The sequence below is a fragment of the Ovis canadensis genome, chromosome 12 (genome assembly GCF_042477335.2).
Source record: "Ovis canadensis isolate MfBH-ARS-UI-01 breed Bighorn chromosome 12, ARS-UI_OviCan_v2, whole genome shotgun sequence".
In the NCBI taxonomy this organism is placed as follows: domain Eukaryota; kingdom Metazoa; phylum Chordata; class Mammalia; order Artiodactyla; family Bovidae; genus Ovis; species Ovis canadensis.
The window spans coordinates 91,362,287-91,377,662 of NC_091256.1; the positions used below are offsets into that span (position 1 = coordinate 91,362,287).

Below are 15,376 nucleotides of genomic sequence, written 5' to 3' on the forward strand. Positions count from 1 at the left end.
TACTTTCCAGCACACAAAGCACAGGAGACACCGGCCTTCTCCACGCTATCACTTGCTCCACGAACCTCTGACACAGAGCTGGGTTTACTGGAAGGAAGCTTTGCTGATGATTAAGAATCGAAACCCAGAAGCCTCGAAGGTGAGGAGTTCGCGTCTTGCCGCCAACACCCATGAACCAGGACGCAGCTGCACCCGCAGGGGGAAGGCCAAGCGGCGCCCAGCGAGCGGCGCGCGCCGTGCATGGACCCACGGGCTGCCGCACGCAGTCTTCAGTGGACTCTGCCTTGTCGGAATTTGAGGATGAAATGCAGAACTCTAGAACTCATCCTAAAAGAGAGGGCGATCTCCAGGCATTTTTTATTATTCGACTAACAGAGCAAAGACAGGCCGACAAGCCCCCGAGGAAAGTCACGCTTCGTGGCTGTTTGCCGTGCGGTCCTTCATCTTCTAAGCACTCACTGTGTTTCCTTCTAAGGATTTTAGACATTTATTTTGATCACAAATGCAATCCACGTGTGAATAAATAAATGTATTATCTTTTAAGATTCCCACCCCACCCCACCCGCCACCCCAACCATGTTCCTTTAAATAGAAAAAGGTGCTGAAAGTCTCTTCACAGCCTGTTTGGCCACAGCTGTCCCCACCGCGGTTTTAGAACCAGACTGAACCTGATCTTCCGACATCCTTCCTCAGACTGAGCTCCCTCTGTGCGAGTCCGGGAGGGAAGTCCTACTGGTACTGCCGATACTCCCCGAAGGGCGAGGCTGGCAACTGCGCAGAAGGCAGCTGGGAGGGGTCTTCAGCAAACGGAGGCCCTGCAGTTCAGAGAGAAGTTAGATGCCACCTAAACACTATGTAGTTTGAAGGAACAAGTCTCTGTAGAGAGCAAATCAATCAACTCAAAAAGAAATGCTGCTACATTCGAGCTGTAATCGGACGTCTGTGGGGCTGCTCGACTCCCACGAGCCCGCCTCCTCGCTGTCAGCATAGGCAGCCCCCCCACCCCCGATGGACGGCTCAACACGCCCCTCACAGTCCGATGGCCTAGTGACAGCAAGGGGCAGCACGCCAGTTTTAAAGCAACTGCTGAGCGAGCTGCCGTGTCAAGACCGCACCAATCTCTCACACCTCCTGACATTTCACCAAGTTTAAGTACCTCAGTCATATTTCAAGAGAACTCAGTAATACAATCTATACACTGATGCACGCAAGAAGCAGGTTCTGCAGTGGGAAGACAGGCCCGCCCCCAGCTGCCACAGACGCCACGTGCAGCAGCCGGTGCTTTTGAAGGTGGGCACAGCCTCCCTGACCCAAGAAAGAACATGGCTCTTTAACAGAAAGCCTGTGACGGTGGTGATCACCCCTGCTCCCCTCAGGGGCATGAGGGCAGGCTGAAGGACTGGGGGAAGAGGCCTGCAGGAAAGAGGGCTCTTTCCAGAGCTCCATTCACCCCAGTGATTGCTCTTCTTCACTCTAAAATATGTTCATTCCAGAAAGCTGGAGGAGACACTGGGTGAAAAAGATAAACCAAAAATAACCCTTGTTACCATTTGGATTCAGTTTTATTTTTTAAGAATTTTTCATGTAAGTTAATTGGAAACACACAATTAACTTTCCAAATACTTCCGCCCCCACAAAGCTTTTTGGAAACATCTCAGTCTAAGCTCAACAGCATTTCCTTCAGCTACCCCTTCTGAGGACAGAACCCTAAAGCGAGGGAAACAAGACCAGGTCCCACAAGATGCTGTGACTGACCTCTCCTTACGTCAATTTCCGAATTCCTGAAAATATACAACTTTTCTGATGTTTTACGTGAAATCTTTCAAACTAAAGTGTTAAACTGAAAAGCAAAAGCAAAATCACAACAGAATATTAAGAACTGATGGCTGAAAACAGAAGGGAGGCATGAGGGCCAGGGGTCACCTGGGTCACCCACTGGTGCGCTGAGCATGCCTGTGGGAGCCCTGCCCCAGAAGACCCCACATCAGGGAAACCGAACCGAACTGGAAGCTGTGACCAGCTCCGAGCTCTGGGCCAGATATTTTCCGAACTCCAAAAATAACTTTCAACCGCCATCCCCACTCAATGATCCTGTGTCTTTCTGCTGCCTTACGACGTCAAGGAAGGTCCCTGTTGAGACAACTCACGTTTTCTGATTTCCAGGAACCCACACATGTTGACTGTGGAGCAGACACCGCCTGGCCACATCACAGGCGCTGGTGGCCCAGCCTTCCACGCTCCCCGGCACTGGACAGGAGGGGCAGGCAGCACCATGCCACACTCCCAGCGTCAACAGCTCTCCCTGCCAGCTCCAGAGTGAGCCCCCGACCAGGGGTCACCCGCCCCAGGAAGCACCACCCCCAGGTCTCGCCTCGCTCCTCTGAGCATGTGCCAGACCCACGTGCCCACTGCCCCCGGCGGCCAGTGATTGCACACCCGCACACACACATACCCGCGCACACACACTCACAGGACACAGGCTGGCCACCACGAGCCTCCCACATGCCCACTGCCCCCAGCGGCCAGTACACGCCTGCACACACACACACCCGCGCACACATACGCACACACACACAGGACACAGGCTGGCCACCACGAGCCTCCCACAGCTACAGGACCTCCCTTCACACAGATCTAAGATGATCAGCAATTTCTTACAAGAAGCAAACGAGTGGTGACGAGGCCTGACATCCATGAGCAAGGTCAGGGCAGGCCATCTGCCGTCGCGCCGAGCTCGGTGCTCCTCTGCACACACACAGTCCACTGCGCCCACACCGACCTTTTCAACCAGAACTGCCCCTGCGCCCACACTCCTCACCGAGCTCAGTACACGCGCCCATCGTGCATGGAGCTCAGACGGCCACGTCTGAGCAGACAGACTCTGTTTCATTCCAAATGCCTGGGCTGTGTGCTACCAGAGAGACGACTCACCGTTGGGAAACTGGGCAGACGCAAAGCGTGTCAACAAGATGCCAGCGCCTTCGATGAGAGCCAGGAGAACGCCACCCACGGCAGCCGACCCGACCATGGCCACTGGCCCGTCTGAGGGCGTTGGTGGGGGAGGGAGACAGAGATCCAGGTTAGCGTCAGGGCACGGACGGACAGACCGTCCACAGGCCAAGCCCAGCTCACGGCCTGCTTATGCAAATAAAGTTTTATTGGAACAACACGACGTGCAGTCGGCAGTGGCTCTCGGGCTGTGCTGGTAGAGCCGAGTGCTTGTGACAGAGGCGTCACGACCCACAAAGTCCACACGCTCGCCCCCCCGGTGACCCCGGCTCGCCCCCCGGTGACCCCGGCTCACCCCCCAGCCCAGAGGAGCTCCGGGCTGCTCTAACCCCGGGACCCGGAAGGTTCTGCACTCTACGCTGACAGCGCTGTGCGGCAGGTCCACAGCTCAGTGCAGACCCGGGGGGGAGAGGCCCGGTCACAGCTGCTCGGGGGGAACTGGGCTGTGAGCGGCTCCAACCTCGGCAGTTACTGGGCGGAGCCCCAGGTGCTCACACGCTCAACATTCCAAGTGACAGATCCCTCCCCTCTGCCCAGCTCACACCCGCACCCACACTAAACCGGCTGCCACGAGGCGCGGTTCCGCCGCTACAGGCGCGCCGGGTCAGACGGCAACACGCATGTGCGTCTTACTTCTCGCCGCCAGGATCGCTCCGGTCAAGGCGCCGCTCGTGATGGAGTTCCAGGGGTCTTCCTTCCCTCTGACCTGAACCATACTGCAGTCAATCATGGAAAACAGGCCTCCCCAAACCGCAAAGCTCCCTGTTTAATTAAGGGAACAAAACACACTTCATTGTTCTAATCTTACACTTTAAACGTTATAGTCAAAAACAAGCTGAAACAACAACACTCACTATGTTCTTAAATTCCCGCACTCTAAGGGCTGAGCAAGAGTCAGAATGCGTGTCTTTTTAATAAAGCTCGGGCTGTATCAGTGAGCCGCCACGGCCCGAAGCCTCGGCGGCCCGGGCTCCGCACACTCAGAGCCGCTTCGGCAGAGCGCGTGCACCTGCCTCCCGTCCTTTAACACAGCTTCCCCTTTCGTCTCTTCCTTTTCTTCAGTCACAGCCACTAAGCACCTGCTCTCTGAAAGTCCGCAGTGAGAACAGAGAAGACGCCCAGGTGCTCTGCAGTGCGTCACAGACTCAGAGCATAGGGCAGCGTGAGTGGCAAGACTTATGGAGCCGCCGCGAGGGATGGAGACTGCCTTCCCCACTCCTTTCCCCCTTCACTCCTCAAGCACGAAGCTGAAAGCAGCCCTCAGTCAGATTACTTCACCCTGAAACTCTTCCTAGATGGTGACTGGTTTGTAAAAACGACAAGCACCCACACGTGCGAGTGTAGGAGTGCACACGGAATCTAGGAAGGAGACACCGAGCTCTCTGCTGTCAGCAGCTCCAGGGGCTGATGGTAACAGATGGCAACAGGTGCGTCAGCTTCTTTGTGCTTTTGTTTTCCAAGTCTTCTAATGTGAGCACACAGCGTGTGCTGCACAGAAAGGGTTCTTGTATTTACTACAATTTAAAAAGTAAGAAAAAGGATGTGAGGAGCCCTCGTGCTGGGATCCCGAACCCTCTGAAACCTCCGGATGCAGGGGTGGGCTGGCCAGGGCCAGGGTCTGAGCCCGATCAGCAGACCTCTGTTCCTCCCCGCACGCTACCACCAGTCAGCTGAGCAACAGCCTTGCTCACCGCTGGCCGTGCACCAGACACTCCAGATGACAGGACTGAGTCACCCCTTCCAGCTCAGGGGGGCCCTGCCCTGCGAGAGACGACGCCCAGGCGTGTCAGTCACCTGACCACACTCACCCGAGGCCCGCCCACTCCACTCCTCCTCAAGGTGGGAACCTCCCACCCCAAGGATGCCTGCCAGAGTGAGCCAGGGGCCGACGAGAATGGGGACTGGTCCATGCAGACGGGGGCCCGAGAGGGCAGCCGCGGCCAGGGCAGGTGAGCAGGGGTCCACAGGAGGGATGCTCCCAGGCACGGGGGTCCATGTGCCCATGTCGAAGGGTGTCGGGCAGGGAGGAAGGTGTACAAAGGGAGACAGGAGGAGGACTCTGTGGGCCTGGACTGGAATCAGGGCTGTCACTGTGAACCCGATTTCCAATGCAGACAGGTATACAGAAGACAGGTCTACACGTGTGCGTGTGCTTAAGCAGTCAGAGGGCCCACGTGCACATAAGTAAATACACAGGGCGCTCCTAAGAAGGCCTGGGAATGGCCACAGCCCACAGCAACGATGCGAGGGCCCAGACTGTGCTCCCAAGTGCTGTTCTCAACGGGAAGGAATGGTGACCACACTCGGGACGAGTCCAGGTGCACAGACGTGTTGGAAGAACGGGACGTGTCAAAGCATCTTGGTTCCGCTCTGGAAACAGAAGACCTTTCAGGACACAGCTATGGCTTTCCCACGGTGCCCTTCCCAGGAGCTTGGCTGGAAGAGCTCAGTCTATACTCCCTGAACTAAATTCAAAGCGCATCCCAGTATTTGCATTTATTTTAAATAATGTTTTTTAATTCGTTCTTTTTGGCTGCACGGGGTCTTCTTCGCTGGGTGAGGGCTTTCTCTAGTTGTGGGGGGCTCCTCTCTAGTTGTGGGGGGCTCCTCTCTAGCTGAGGGGGCTCCTCTCTAGCTGAGGGGGCTCCGCTCTAGCTGAGGGGGCTCCCCTCCAGCTGTGGGGGCTCCCCTCCAGCTGCGGGGGGCGGCGGTCTCCCTGTGGAGGCCTCCCCTCTTGCAGTCTGGGCTCTTGGCGCATGCACGGCCGCAGCAGCTGTGGCGGCGGGCCCAGCCGCCCCGTGCATCCCTGACCGGGGATTGAGCCCGTGTCCCCCGCACTGCAAGGCAGGTCCCTAACCACTGGACAGCCAGGAAGTCCCAAACCCGGTACATTACTAACTGGCGTCCGTACTGGATTCAGGTTTCCTCAGTTCTTCGTCTGTTTTCGGTCCCACCGTGTGTTCAGCTGCTACAGCCCCTCAGGCCGACCCTGGCTGCGACAGTCACCTGTTCTGTTATCCAGTGAGAACGCACGTGATAGAAGCAGCCTCTCAAGACGCCTGTTCACACTCACAGGGCCTCTGCATTTATCGAAGGTCGGGGGGGGGGGGGGGTGTGTACGTCTTTACTACTTATCACCCCTGAACAACGTGGTAACCATTAGACCAGAGGAAAATGAGTCAGTTTACTCTCCAAGGTGTCCAACTATCACAGTGGGAAGAACAGGAAACAGATACACCATCACGTCAGCCTTGGAGCCTCCATTTCCTCCGCTGGAAAACAGAGATACTACTACTTGCCTTCCGTGTTGCCATGAGGGCTAAATAAAATAATGGAGCACTTGGAAAGCTCAGCACGCGACAGGCACTCAATAAACAGCACAGGCCAGCTACCACCTTCTAAAGAGAAAACATGCTATAAAAACAAAGAGAGAAAGAGAGACCATCTCTTCTGCCGCATGAAGAGAGGAGAGAGGGACCATCTCCGCCGCCGCACAGACTAAGCGGAGGCTGGGAGCTGGCTCCGCTTCCGTGCTGGACGTGGTCCCTTTGGCCTGACGGCGTCTCTGTAAGCAGACACAAGTGTCCGGCTTTCCTGCCCTCTCTTCTCCCAGCTTCCGAGTAACCAGGCTTAAAGAGCGTGAGGAACATCTCCTTCACTTCTGCACTGACGTCCAGGAGCTGATGGGAGGAGCCCCATCAGTCCCACCAAGCGCTCGCGAACCCCAACCCTTCCACTCATACTCATCAGCTTCACGCGACCCTAGACACCATCACTCCAGACTCACAAACCTAAGCTGTGGACACACCGTCTTCCTTCTGGACAAGAGGGGAAAATAAAACAAAGACCAACAGAGGCAGAGCGCCACCAAGCTTCTGAAGGCAGAGCTCCAGCTGGGCGCTGCAATCTAAGCTGGACTGAATCGTGAACCAAGAACCCTCAGAAGGGGACAAGCAGTTATTTAGACCTAATTAAGATCACTAACTCGTAAAATCTACAAAAGAAAAGGGGAAAAAATCAACAAAAAACAGAGCTTCATCTTAAAAAAAACAAACACATAAAAAAATGTTTGGAGTTCAAACAGCAACACTCTGCTTACCTCCCAACTGCGGAGCCCTGGTTTTAATAGCTGTCAAACTCCCCCGTAGTCTGTGGTTTACTCCCTGTAAGGGAACAAAAGGAGATGTGTCAGGAGAATGACATGTTTCCAGCCCACTGACAGGCCCGAGTGACATTAGCAAACAGCGACCACATGATGGGACCGTGAGGCTGGTCGCCCACTTACCACCGGAGAATTGCGGAAGCCTTTGACTGCCTGGAAGATCCCACCACCTATGGCTCCCATCGTAAAGGCCCCACCGCAGTCGTCCACAATGCGCCAGGGGCTACGGACAGGAAAGGGAAAGGCCCAAGATGAGCACAGCTCTCATTTACAAGCCACAGAACCCCTTGCTGACAAGGGACACTCCAGACTCCAGTGCAGGGCCCACGGCAACCAGGAACGGCCGGCCCACAGAACAGAGAAGAGGATCCCAGACAGGTGGAGCTGCGCCGCCGGAGTCCTCCAAGCTGAGGGAGGGAACTGGCTTCAGCTCCCTGCTGCTCACAGCGCTCCCCCGCTCACTCAGCTGCTGGTGCATCTACCCTAAGCTGGCGCGGCGCTAAGCAAACTAACAAGCGTTAGGAAATCACACTATAACCAAACGGTGATCCACCTGCCTCACGATCAAGCTAAGCTCTCCAGAAGGAGCAAAATTTAAAGCTGAGACCCAAAGAATCAGGCTTCAGCAAGGGCAGAGGAAGACACACCGTTTAATATTTAAATTTTAAAACTTCTTTTCAGGTTTACTGAGTCCACGTTAGCACTTGGAACTTTAGTTTGTATCAGATCCACTTAGCACGTTGGTAACCTCTCATATCTGATCACTAGAGGTTAAATTTGTAACCTGGTCTCCAAATGCAGCTCCCCAGCGCACGCAGCACCGTGACATCTGATGGATTCCATCAGTGGAACGGAACTGACGTTCCAGGAATCTGGCTCGCTAAAAACTTAGTCTGGGAATGGGAATCCCCTGGTGGTTGTGGTTGGGACTCAGCGTTTTCACTGTGGTGGCCCCGGGTTCCATCCCTGGTTGGGGAACTAAGATTCTGCAAGGCATGGCGAAAAGAAAAAACAAGTCTGTGAATAGTCCAGTTCATAAATAAGCGTCTTTTCTAATCTCCAGGGTGAAGTGGGCGATTCACCTGCTCAAGTACATGAGAGTCTAGTGCATCACTGCTGCTGAAGAGTCTGAATAATGAGCGATTTCTGACTTTGCCAGATAGAAATACAAAACCCTGAAGCTGAAACACCTTGTCCTCTCCAAGCCTAATACAAACCAGAGGCTGGTACGGAATGAAGATCTCATGCAACAGACACCCAACCGTCAGCCGGATGCTTCCCGGCCTGGCTACCCCAGGCTCCCTTCAATGAGCAGGCTCTGGGCAGGCTCCGGGCAGGCTCCACCCACAACGTACTGAGTCAGAGTCTAAAGGCAGCCCAGTCCATGGGCAACCTGACCTCTCACTAAAGGATGAGGAGGCAGCGCTCTGAGACTGAGAAGGGTTAGGGGATTTTCCTCAAACCAGCAGAAACATTAATAGAGGTGAGTTCTCTGGTGGTCCAGGGGTTAAGACTTGGTGCTTTCACTGCTGAGGCCGAGTTTGATTCCTGGCTGGGGAAGTAAGATCCCATAAGCTACTTGGTGCAGCCAAGAAAAAAAGAAAAAAAAGACAAAGGAGAGTCACTAGCTGTAAAAGGTTAATGATCCTACGATCAGAACGGAAATGAGCATTTTAAAAATCAGTAAAAAACAGCAGGATTCAGATCAGAGAGCAGCCACAGTATTCCACAAGATGATGTCTAAAACAAATGAAAAAAAAATAATAATAAAAAAATGCAAGACGGAAACAGCTTCTGAACCGATTCTGCGGAAATCAGTGTCCCTCACAAAGCTAAGTTGAGCCCAGACTCTAAACATAAATGCCAGGCAAACACAGGGCAACAGGGAACCAATAATGAATCACATGATCAAAAGTTACCATTTTTAAATACCCAATACGGTGGGCTTCCCGGTGGCTCAGTGGTAAAGAATCCTCCTTCCAGTGCAGGAGACATAGGTTCAGTCTCCGAGTCGGGAAGATCCCCTGAAGATCTACTGGCAGCCCGCTCCAGTGTTCTCGCCTGGAGAGCTCCATGGACAGAGGAGCCTGGCAGCTACAGTCCAAGGGGATGGGGACGCAGAGAGTCAGCTAAGACTGAGTGGCTGCATAGTACATGGTTTAGGCGGTTTATGACGCAAACAGCCTTACCTTCTGGAAAGCCAGCCTATTTCCTTATGAAGTGAAGTGTTAGCTGCTCAGTCATGTCCGACTTCTTGCAATGCCATGGGCTGCAACCCACCAGGCTTCTCTGTCCATGGGATTTTCCAGGCAAGAATACTGGAGTGGGGTGCCATTTCTTACTCCAGGGGATCTTCCCGACCCAGGGATTGAACCCGGGTCTCCTGCATTGCAGGCAGATTCTTTACCATCTGAGTTACCAGGGAGGCCCTTATAGAGCGCCTAGTCTTTTAACTTTGCAAAAGAATATTCCTGTTTCCTCTCCATTTCACAGATGAACAGAGGCTAAGAGATGAAGCGCTTTGAGCAAGATCACACAGGTATTGATAGAACCAATTCAAATACAAACCCCCCAAGTTCTTTCTACCACAGACCAAGGGCTTCTGAGAACACGTGATCAAAGAGTAAGATGAAGATGAAGCTATGACATACTCAGGACGGAACTAAAGAGCCTCCTGATGAAGGTGAGAGAGTGAAAAGGCTGGCTTAAAACTCAACGTTCAAACAACTAACAAGAGCATGGCGTCGGGTCCCATCAAACAGATGGAAAAGTGGAGACAGTAACAGGCTTTCTTCTCTTGGGCTCCAAAACCACTGCGAATGGTGACTGGAGCCATGAAATTGAAAGATGCTTGCCCCTTTTCAGGAAAGCTGTGACAAACCTAGACAGTGTATTAGAAAGCAGAGACATCACTTTGCCAACAAAGGTTCGTATAGTCAAGGCAATGGTTTTTCCAGTATTCATGTACCGATGTGAGAGCTGAACCATAAAGAAGGCTGAGTGCCGAAGAATTGATGCTTCCAAATTGTGGTGCTGGGGAAGACTCTTGAGAGTCCCATGGACTGCAAGATCATCAAACCAATGGATCCTAAAAGAAATCAACCCTGAATATCCACTGGAAGGGCTGAAGCTGACGCTCTGGCCACCTGGTGTGAAGAGCTGACTCACTGGAAAAGACCGTGACGCTGGAAGACTGAGGGCAGGAGGAGAAGGGGGCAACAGAGGATGAGATGGTTGGACGGCATCATCGACTCAATGGACATGAGTTTGAGCAAACTCCAGGAGCTAGTGAAGGTCAGGGAAGCCTGGTGTGCGGCCGCCCATGGGGTCACAAAGAGTCAGACACAACCTAGAGACTGAACAAACTGAATAGAGAATGGAAATTTAATATTCTAAAATCTTTAACCCAACACAGTCACATATTTCCCCCTCCTACCGCTCCGTGTCACATACGGAGGAGCAAGTGACAACGGCGGCGCTGCGCTGAGCCCTGCACACCTGAGCACCACCCACGAAGGGGGGCCACTGTCTTTGGAGAAGATAAATTTAAAGAGCTGGGAGGCGCTGAAACACACGCTCTGTCTCATTTCAGAGAGGACAACAGCAGGAAGCAGCAGCCTGGCTAGCTCGGGCAGTGTCAAAGCCCTGGGCCCTTTCACACAGCTGGAGAACACCCTGGTTCCTGCCCCTGCACTCTTGCACAAGAACTCAAATAACAAGATCTGATTTGTCATTCTTGACCCCAGAAGGCTTGAACTCCTCCACGCTTTCACTCCTGGGACAGACGAACGAACGGACCGCTGTCGGCGACTTGGCGAGCACACTCTACTCTCCCCGTTCTCCTGGGCGCGCCGTCCCGTCCCCACCACGCGGGGCCCCCTCCACCGCCCGCTCCCCACCGCCCGGACCGCAGCCGCCGCGCCACGCGGACCCTCCCAGGACACGGCCGCCTCCCCTCGCAGGGCCGCCAGCGGGCAGCGGGGATGCTCCCCACACGCCGCCGGGCAGGGGTCGCGGCGACACAGACGAGCCGGGGCGCCCTCGAGCCGCCGCAAGGTCACCGGGAACAGCTCCGGCGGCCCCAGCCGGCCGCTCACGTCCGGGTACCCCCGGCCCCTGGCGCCGCCCAGCCCGCAGCTGAGAGCGGCCTCGAACCGGGAGCGCGGGGGCCCGGGGATCCGGGGCCGAAGGCGGCAGCGGGGCAGGCGGCAGGCAGGCTCACCAGGGCTCGCGCGCGTACTCCTCCATCTTGCCTCCGCGGCTCCGCGATGCCGGGCGAACAGAGCGGGGCCGGCCCGGCGGCGGAAGTGATCCCAGGAGGAGAGCGTTAGACTCTGCGAGGATTGGCTGGCCGCCTCCCGCTGCAGCCAATCGGAGCCGGGGACTGAGCTGCGGGGCGAGGGCGGGACCCCGGCTCAGAGGGCGGGGCTGGGGGCGGGGCTCCTGGAGGAAGGCAGGGCTCTGGGAGTGGGCGGGGCTCCGGCGCAGAGGGCGGGGCGTAGGGTGCCGGGGGCGGGGCGTAGGGTGCCGGGGGCGGGGCGGGGCCCCAGGTGCGGAGAGGTACCCATCACTGAAGTCACCCGCCCGGGTTGCTCCGCTGGAGCTCCCCTAACTCCTGGACCCCTTTCTTTGTTCTAGCACCTGGCTGTCAAGTGTGCATGAATGCTACCTACTTCGTCTGGGTGGGTGAGGCCCCACCGACTTCCCGGAGCTCCTGAGGGCAGGCAGTGCCCAGGTCCTTTGACTCTCAGCGCTGGGAAGTAGTGGGTGTCCCTTAAATGTTTTTGATAATCTGGGACGCTGTGACCCTTGGGGGTTTCTACACACCGGAGCATGAGAAGGTCTCCCCTTGGAAACCGTTGCTATAAGCAGGTCTCCTGACAAGGCTGAGGCAGGACTGCCCCTGGAGCAGGGGTCTTCACGCTCCAGGACACTAACGGTACAGCTCTCTCTCCCCTCACTTGAGCAGACTGTCTGCCCTCCAGGGTAATAGCGATGTACAGTGAGCTCACAGACTGATGGCATCTTGTGTGGAGGATGCAAGGGAGAAGCCTTCTCCACACTCACACCTGCAGAGGGATGCACGTTTTCAGAACCGACATCCCCTTAGAGGGTCCTACTCCCCAGTGGGTTGAGCTCCAGTGAGCCAGAGGCTTGGGTGCCTCAACAGCTCCACCCAGCAGGAGGTCGCCGCCCCCAGCCCCACCTGGCCTGATGGCTGTGGATGAGTGAGGCTGGCACCACCTCCGGCTCTGGGTCTGGGGCTCTGGTCTATGACTGGGGCCTGATGGGGGTTTAGGCTGGGCAGGGGTGGGGGTGGGGAGGTGGGCTCTTTTCTGCCCTCTCCCCCCTCCCCCACCCTCTTTTCAGGAAGATGTGTGCCCTCTGCCCTCTCTCTTGGGGCTCTCCGCTCCTCCCAGGAGTGTGGGCCAGGCCAGGGGCTGGCTTCAGAGGCAGAGTCTGCTTCGCCAGAGGAACCTCCGGCCTCCCTGACGGGGAGGAAGCTGGGGAGGCCGTAAACGGCACGGACAGGCCAAGTGCTCGCAGCGCCCCTTGCCTTGTGCGCGCCATCGTATTGGCGTCTTCAGTAACTCCATGGCGCTTGCAGTGAGCGTTCTTCTTTCTCCAGGTGCTTCTAGGGTTCTTGTCTTCCATTTCCTGCAGCTCAGAAAGGGTAAATAACTCACTCAAGGGCACACATTTCAGATTTGAGCCCATGTCATTCGATTCTGGAGACACGGCCTCATCTGCCACACTATACTGCCACCCAATAGTCCTGAAAATGTGGCTTTCCTGGGTCCACTCAGTCCAGCTGAGAGCCACTCTAAGCATTAGTTAATTGCTTCTAGCTCCCTGCCCGCCACCTGTACCGCACCTTTCGGGCAGGGTGTGGGGTCCCAGGCCTTCCCTCCCTCTGGTACAGTGATGCTGGGTTTTCTCTGGGGGCCAGGCTGCCCCATAATCCTGTCACTCTTTGATCAGGAGGCTGTGAGTCCTGCCCTGCAAGTGTGGAAGCTCTGCTTTATATTTTGAGTTTAGAACCTGCAGGAAGAGACGACTTCTGAAACCAGGTGCCCTGGGCCGAGTGACCCTGCCTCAGGAGAAGGAAGCCTGCTTCGGGGCTGGACAGAGCCGCGTTCACCTGCCCTGTCGAGAAGCTGGCTGGGATGGTGCCAGAGCTCTGGTCACAGAAGACGGCGCCTCTTCTGGGTGGGAGAGAGGCCCAGACAGACGGTCGGGGGGTGGGAGCGAGAGACACTTCTGACCACACGGCCCCCGGAGCCCCCTAGGCCAGCCCAGGGCCTTGGTGTGCCCACTGGGGGCTGCCTGACTCCCCACAAGATTAGTGTGTCTCCCTGGAGTTCTGGGCGGTTGCTTCCCCTCTCCTGTTTTATTAATACTTTCCCTTGTAGCACGTGTAGGTGTTTTTTACCTCAATCGATTTCACATTTGAAAGAGAATGACCGGCTGTAATTACTCTTGTGTCTCTGCAGGGCCTGGTCGGTGAGGGGCGGGGGAGGGAGCGAGATCTAAACATACCAGCCTTGAGTGAATGCTGAGCGCCAGGTGGACGGTGAGCGTGCACACACGTACATTCGTGCGAGCCCGTGTGGGTGGAGAGGAGGTGGGGTACGGAGACAGGACCCAGGCCCGGAGTTAGTGTGCACGATCGTGGCCCCTGCAGCTGGTGACTGCGTGCTCACTGCCCCTCAGCTGTATTAACCCCGCGCCTTATACCTGATGCCCACAGCCACCCTCCGAGGCTGGCGCAGTGCTGTCTTTATTTGACAGATGATGGAGCTGGATCTCAGAGGAGGAGGTGGCTGGCCAGAACCCGTGTGGGGTGAGCAGTGGGCCCAGGACCTAGGGGACCAGGTCAGCTGCCCGGGGAGCCTGAGCGTGAACCGTGGAAGTAGCCTCTCTGCCGTGCTCCTGCCGCCCCTGCGCTTCTCTTCTGAGACATTCTGTGAGCTCTCTGTTTTTCAGTAAATTATTTGAAAGTATTTGTCTGTTAACTGTCTTCACCACTAGACTGGAAGCTCCGGGAAGGCAGGACACACTGATTTCCTGTCTTTAGTAGCACCCCTTGCTCTTAGACGCCGGTCCTGTCACGTAGTCAGCACTCATCAGCATGTGTTCTGAAAAGAAGGAGCCCCGGGGCCCCGAAGCCCCTGCTCCCCCTCCCCGCTCGCCCCTGCACTCCAGTTCCACCAGCCAGCCCACTCCCCCTCCAGCCTCATCCCGAAGTGAGACTAGCGGGCCCCCAGTGCCAGGGCCAGTTTTTCTCCCAGCTGGTCCCTGGGCTCAGTAAGCGCCGACATGTGGCTGTCTCTCTCTGGCTCAGGGTGGAACGTCGCCAGGGAAGATGGAAGCCGCTGCGCGATGGGCGACCCCGAGACTTCTAGACTCTGCGATGGGAGGCTGAGTGTCCTTGTGTCTTGTGCAGGACGGCAAGGTGGCCGCGCAGTGGAAGCACCGGAGCAAAAGCTGCCAGGCCGTGGCAACAGGATCCCTCCTAATGGCCGGAGCTGAACTTCCCTGAAGACACACCGCACCGAGCCGTACTCTGTATCTCTACGCACTGAGGGCCGGGGGCTCCTCCCGACACCCGCACAGGAGATGCCCCAGCAGAAGAAGGGCCAGACCGGCGAGGGAGGTTGGAGGCCTCCCCCTCAGAGCATCTGGAGGCCGACGGCCCTTTCAGAAATCCCTGACTCCCGCACGTCCCACTTTCTCCCCCAAACACTCCTGTTTTCCGTCTGGGAACACAGAGGGCTTCCTTTGTCCCTCTCTCTCGGGAAGTGTCTGGGCCAGCCTGGAGCCTCCGGTGCCAGGCCTGCATGCTCCTGGGCAGAGGAGAGTGGGTGGGCGGGGTGGCTCGGAGCTTCTGGAACCGCATCGCTTTCCTGGGGCTGCAGAGTTGGGGAGTCCCCAGCACATTACCAAATACAGTAGAAAGGAGGCTGTGGGCCACGCGCTGACCACAGCGCCGTCCACCCTGGCGGGGCGCCACATGTGCGGTGAGCAGGGCAGGCCTGGCCGGCGGCTCGGGGAGCCCGCGTCCTGCCCGCTTTGCTGGCTCTCTGTGGCTCTCGTCTGCTCCTGCCAGCCTCTACATTTTTGTATCTTTTTCTCACTGCGTGTCCCCCTTGTCTTTAAAAGGCTAAATGCTCTGTACTAAATTTGGTCACACAGCGCTCCAAG

At 56.3% G+C, this 15,376-nt stretch overlaps 1 protein-coding gene and 1 long non-coding RNA gene across 2 annotated transcripts; one reads left to right on the forward strand and one right to left on the reverse strand.

Moving 5' to 3' along the window:
• Nucleotides 1-328: 328 nt before the first annotated feature.
• Nucleotides 329-11,503, reverse strand: TIMM17A (translocase of inner mitochondrial membrane 17A). Its single transcript, XM_069545062.1, has 6 exons — nt 11,394-11,503; nt 7,295-7,394; nt 7,109-7,172; nt 3,643-3,771; nt 2,932-3,042; nt 329-815 (listed from the first exon to the last, which is right to left on the reverse strand). Exons 1-6 carry the CDS (start codon nt 11,417-11,419, stop codon nt 730-732), a joined length of 516 nt encoding a protein of 171 aa, XP_069401163.1. The 5' UTR covers nt 11,420-11,503; the 3' UTR covers nt 329-729.
• Nucleotides 11,504-13,666: 2,163 nt separating this feature from the next.
• On the forward strand, nt 13,667-15,373 carry LOC138416246 (uncharacterized). Its single transcript, XR_011247597.1, has 3 exons — nt 13,667-13,745; nt 13,964-14,138; nt 14,619-15,373. It is a non-coding gene; the product is annotated as an uncharacterized lncRNA (long non-coding RNA).
• Nucleotides 15,374-15,376: the final 3 nt, after the last annotated feature.

Bases quoted from the DNA above. Each gene is read 5' to 3' on its own strand.
- TIMM17A (XM_069545062.1), bottom strand. From the start codon at position 11,419: ATGGAGGAGTACGCGCGCGAGCCCTG. The intron at 3,772-7,108 runs GTAAGCAGAGTG...TTAATTAAACAG, and splicing joins CAGGGCTCCGCAGTTGGGAG to GGAGCTTTGCGGTTTGGGGA. The intron at 816-2,931 runs GTGAGTCGTCTC...TCTGAACTGCAG, and splicing joins GTCTGCCCAGTTTCCCAACG to GGCCTCCGTTTGCTGAAGAC.